Here is a 5,172-nt window from a genome sequence, read left to right as displayed (position 1 = left end):
ATCTTGAATCAACGGCCAAAATTAGAAGATACCCCTTCGGGGTCAATCTTGCTAAAGAGTCCCTCTCTTTCTCTCTTATCTAACCCGCGGTCCCTGGCGCCTTTAAAATACATTTAGAAGATAAACATTCTAAATATTTTAAAATACATTCAGAAGATAAATATTCTATCTATAAGAATTTTCTAGTTTTTTCTAGAATTTAATTCCTACTCCCCTTGACCTTAATCTTTTTTATTCGAAGTTCCAAAAAAAATCTTTTCATGAGCTCCAAATGCTTTGTTTGAGTTCCTCATCCTTTAATCCATTTCTAGGATTTTTTTCTAGGGATTTTCTAAGCTTCGGATTAATTTTGTGATATAAATGGTGATTCTAGATTCTCTAGAATTATTTTTATTTCATAAAATTAGTTAATTTCGAAATTAGAAAAAATATAATCAATCTCTTAGCTGTGAGGATGTTGACAAGAAAAAAGGAATATGAAATTGTGAGGAGGCACCATCGCAGGTGTTTGGGGACTGTCACCGCCGCCGGGAGAGGTGAGGCAAAATCCTCAACTATCACCCACGCCGCCCTTGGCCGGAGATTCGCGTGGATGCTCACCAGATCTTGCTCAGGAGGACCCACATGCCTCTGCTTACCAAGCCATGGAGGGGGTGTTGGGATGCCGCTGTGTGCCATGGCGAGGAGGTGCGCTGAGAGGCCAGAGCTACACACCCCTGCGGCCCGCACGAATGCATGCACGCGGTCCGCGTACCGTTGGCTTACGCCACCGCGCAGTCGAGCCTCGACTAGGGTCAGAGGGAGCCACTAGGGTGGATGGATCTTGTCGTTGGATGGTGGGGAGGTCCTCCATGGACTGTCGTCGGGGTAGGGGATGGTCGTGGCTGCCTCCATGGATTATGCCATGGTGGGGAGGCAGCTACCGTGGCCACCTCTATGGATCTCACCGTGGATGATGGGGGCGTGCTGTGGATGGTGGGGAGCCGCCAGGGGTGGGAAGGGTGTCGCTGTGGTTGGGAAGGACACCGCCGCGGCATCGTAGGGGCGGTAGGGGTGCGCTCATGGGGAGGTGCAGCGCCGCCGCTTGTGTCCCGACCACCGCAACCATCTTGTTGTATGCCGGGTTGAGAATAGGTCCTAGAGGTTGTCGCCTCCACGTCGTCATATCCAGGGAGCGCAGATCCAGGGAAGGGGGCCAACGACGCTCGCTGTGGGTGGGGAGGGCCGCCGGTGGTCGGCGGTCGAGGCAAGTGGGGGTGGATGGCCGGTGGTGGGCTGGTGGCTGGACGAGGGCATCTCGTGATTAGGGTTTGGAGGTGCCCAATTTATATACTGTGATGGATGGGCCGGCAAGGTAGGTGAGCTGGGATGGGCCAAGGCGGGTTGCTGAGTGACTAGCTGGTTTGGTCGGATCAACTGGTGTTTCGGCTAGGGCTTCCTATAACTATTGGATGCCCTAGGCTCTTAATAGTGTATAGTGGTGCACAAATTAAACATCTTAGACATATTGCAACACTCATTGTGGAAAGCGATGAGAAGTCTAACTCCACTCATGCATCTTTTGGGAGACTCGAAAGGAGACAAATGTCGGAGCTTAACTTTATTTAGACATCAAGAATCCTCAACAACATCCCTAATGGGTATGATTAAAAAATGAGACTAGGAGAGAGAGAGAGAGAGGGGAATTATGCAATTATTCTCTCTGTGTGAAAATAACCGAAGGAACGAACAGATCGAAGACTATAATTTGTAATGGAAATAAAGTAAAACAACCTCTAATTTATATACATAATAATATTGATGTCTTAGCTTTTTGAGTAGTAATAATAGCTAGCTAAGTGAAAAGGCTTAAAAGAAAGGTTATCAAAGACGTGCAAAATACCTTTTCTTTTAAAAAAAATGTGATGGCGATGAATTTTGCAGTAAATTATTAATTACTCCTTCCATCCTAAATTATAAGTTATTTTAAGAATCTTATAAAATCGAAATATCTCAAGTTTGAGTGAATTTAGTAGGAGACACACTTTAACTTCCCCCTATAAAAGAAAAGGAGAACCGGCTACCTTAGGGGTATCTAGTTTCTGGATAGCCATAGTAGTAGGTGTGCAGTCGTCAGGCCGTATCGAGAGGGTGTAGAAGAGGTCGATGGATCATACTACTACCTACTAGTACTACGTAGCATGTCGGTCTTTGACAGTTTTAATTTTTATATATGCTACTGGCTTCGCTGGCAGGCATACATTGAATGAAATGTCCAAGATTACACCATAGCATACATGTATGCGCGTACAGATACTACACTACTCCGGCGCTGTCTCTCGCTTCTTACCCGTTGCTTGTGCCCCTAGCATGCATTATTGGCCCTTTTGCCCTGCCGCACTGGTCGGTCGATCTCTCCTGCTACTGCATATAAAGAACCTACTTAGCTCGGTTCACTGTGTGAGCAGCTCCATCCATCCATCCATCCATCCATCCATCAAGAAGCCATGGCTCAAGCTTTCACCACACCGCTTGTTCTTGCGTGCTTGCTGATGACCACCATCATGGCTCCTGGCGGCACCTCCGGTGGCGTCTCCACCACCACGGAAGCGCTGCCAACGGTGACCGGCGGCGGCGGTAGTGTGATGCAGCCGCCTGCCACAGATGCCACCGTGCTGCCAACAGTTGGCGGCGGCCTCTCCAGCACCCACACGGAGGCGCTGCCATCGACGACAGGCGGCGGCAGTGGGCACTGGCTGCCGCCTGCAGCTGCAACTACGGCGGTGATGCTGCCAACAGTAGGCGGCGGCAGCGGCAGCGGCAGCGGCCTCTCCACCACAGACACGGAGGCGCCAGCCACGACGACAGGCAGCAGTGGGCAGCCGCCAGCAGCCGCGGCGGCGGTGACGCTGCCCACAACACCAACAGTGGGCGTCCTCTCCACCATGGACACTGATCAGACGCTGTCCGGCGGTGGCAAGCTGCCGCTCTGGGTCGTGCGGCTGCTGGCCCTGGGCGGAGCGCCGCCATCGCTCGCAAACATGGTGGGGACGACACATGTTTTTGTTGCCAAGAACGCCACCAGCGGCGACGGCCAGTTCGCCAGCATCACTGCTGCTTTGGCGGCACAAAAGGACCAAACTGGCAGTGAGCAAAGCATTCTCACCATATTCATCAAGGAGGGAGTGTACAATGAGATTCTAAACATCACCCGGAAGCATGTGATCCTGATCGGAGAAGGCGCCGGGAAGACGGTGATCACCGGGAACAGGAGCTACGGGTTTGACAACCTAACCACGCCGGACACTGCTACCGTGAGTAAGTGCCGATCATCCTCATTCAAATCACACACGTCCATCTCCTCTCTCGATCGGTCACCCATGCATGCATGATGTGAGAATGTTTCTTGACTTTGCTGGTTGTCATGCATGGTGCAGGTGTTCATGGCATGGCCTTCATGGCTCAGGATCTCACGATCCGAAATACGGCAGGTCCAAAAGGCCTACAGGCGGTGGCCCTCATGTCACAATCCAATTTTTCGCTGATCTACCGGTGCTCCATCGAGGGGTATCAGGATACCCTTTTCGCCAACAAAGGAGATCAGATTTATCTAGAGACGGACATCCACGGCACCGTGGACTTCGTGTTTGGCTATGCCAAGGCGAGTTTTCTTGGTTGCCGGCTCCTGGTGCGTAGCTCGGGATTGGGTGCTAGCAAGCCAAATGTAATCACTGCACAAGGGCGCAGCAACTCGACGGATAGATCTGGGTTCTCCTTCCAGAACTGTTCGGTCAAAGCAGACGAGGGCGCAGACCTCACAGGGGTGAAGACCTTCCTCGGTCGGCCGTGGAAGAATCACTCGCACGTGATCTTCATGGAGAGCTTCCTCGACTCCATCGTCAACTTCACTGGATGGGTGGAGTGGGAGGGCCGCGGCCCCATCCCAGAAACGGTGTTGTACTTGGAGTACGACAACTACGGGCCCGGCGCCGACACGAGCCGCCGCATCAACATCACCGCCGTGCGAATTGTCACCGACTGCCACGAGGCGGCGCAGTACACCGCGGACCCTTTCGTCGACGCCAACTTCTGGATGCCCAAGGACAAGGAGGGCAGGGACATCATCCCCTATGCACGCGGCTTGAGCCGCGACCCGACGGCATGCCCACCAGCAACAAGGGCATGACGAACGAGCATGACCTAGCTCCTCGATCCGATCGATCTCTCCGTCGTCGTCCTCGTCCTCCTCCTCTTCATCGTCATCATCGAGCAGTCCGGCCATCAGAAGCACCGTACGTACCACAGTAGCTATTTAGCTAGCTTGCCTGCCTGCATGCCTCTGAATCTCAGCAGCACAGTCTGCTGCTGGATCGGAGTGGTAGCAGTATTTATTAGTTTCGTTCTTATTGTGTGCCTTTAATTTGTTTAGTTATTATTAGTTTGTTGTGTACTGTAGTAGTAGTATATTATTCTTCGATCCGTCGTCAGCTCGTCGATTGACGGATCGATGGATCTTACCGTCGGTCGTGTCTTGGTTCATTAGTTTGCAAGTCTCGAGCTCTCGTAGTCGTAGTTGTGTGTGTGTGTGTGTGTGGAGTCTCGACCGATTGATTTGCTTGTAAGGCGCGAGGCGGCCATGATGTTTAATCTGTGTACGTGTTGCATGCACTGTCTCCAACACTGTAATATCCAGACAGTTGAATGCTTGGTTTGCTCTGCTTTCTGAATAATGGAATGAGAATGCATGGTTCGAGACATGCATCCATGTTTATTATCTATTTCTCATAATTAATTAACCCCATACTTAATTGTACATGTATGTATGTATGTATACGTTGCTGGTTGATTAGTTCTCATGGATGTACATACGACTTACGCGTGATGATCAAAGACGTATCGTACTAGCTAGCTAGATAGATCCGGACCTAGCTAGCTCACCAAAATAGCATTGCTCTCAAGCACGCTAGCTCGATTGACGGTCCAAATTAAAGAAAAGCAAGTTGCGGGAATTGATCAACTCGCAACACCAAAGGCACTCAAGAAACAGAAATAAAATGGCAACAATGTCTACGATACCGCTGAGATGGAGTTGGAAAACTAATTAACACGTCAAGTAGCTATAGCTTGCATGCCTGGCCTGCCTGCCTCCTTATCTCAGAAGCAGTCTGCTGGATCGGAGTAGTAGTACTCGTT

At 50.7% G+C, this 5,172-nt stretch overlaps 1 protein-coding gene across 1 annotated transcript; it reads left to right on the top strand.

Moving 5' to 3' along the window:
- Positions 2,487-4,165, top strand: LOC8067598 (probable pectinesterase 56). The gene is made up of 2 exons (XM_002450079.1): positions 2,487-3,297; positions 3,417-4,165. Exons 1-2 carry the CDS (start codon positions 2,487-2,489, stop codon positions 4,163-4,165), a joined length of 1,560 nt encoding a protein of 519 aa, XP_002450124.1.

This window comes from Sorghum bicolor, chromosome 5 (genome assembly GCF_000003195.3).
Source record: "Sorghum bicolor cultivar BTx623 chromosome 5, Sorghum_bicolor_NCBIv3, whole genome shotgun sequence".
Taxonomy (NCBI): Eukaryota; Viridiplantae; Streptophyta; class Magnoliopsida; order Poales; family Poaceae; genus Sorghum; species Sorghum bicolor.
Note: the sequence above shows the minus strand (reverse complement) of the source record. Positions and strands in the feature narration are given on the sequence as shown.

Bases quoted from the DNA above. Each gene is read 5' to 3' on its own strand.
- LOC8067598 (XM_002450079.1), top strand. From the start codon at position 2,487: ATGGCTCAAGCTTTCACCACACCGCTTGTTCTTGCGTGCTTGCTGATG. The intron at 3,298-3,416 runs GTAAGTGCCGAT...TGCATGGTGCAG, and splicing joins GCCGGACACTGCTACCGTGA to GTGTTCATGGCATGGCCTTC.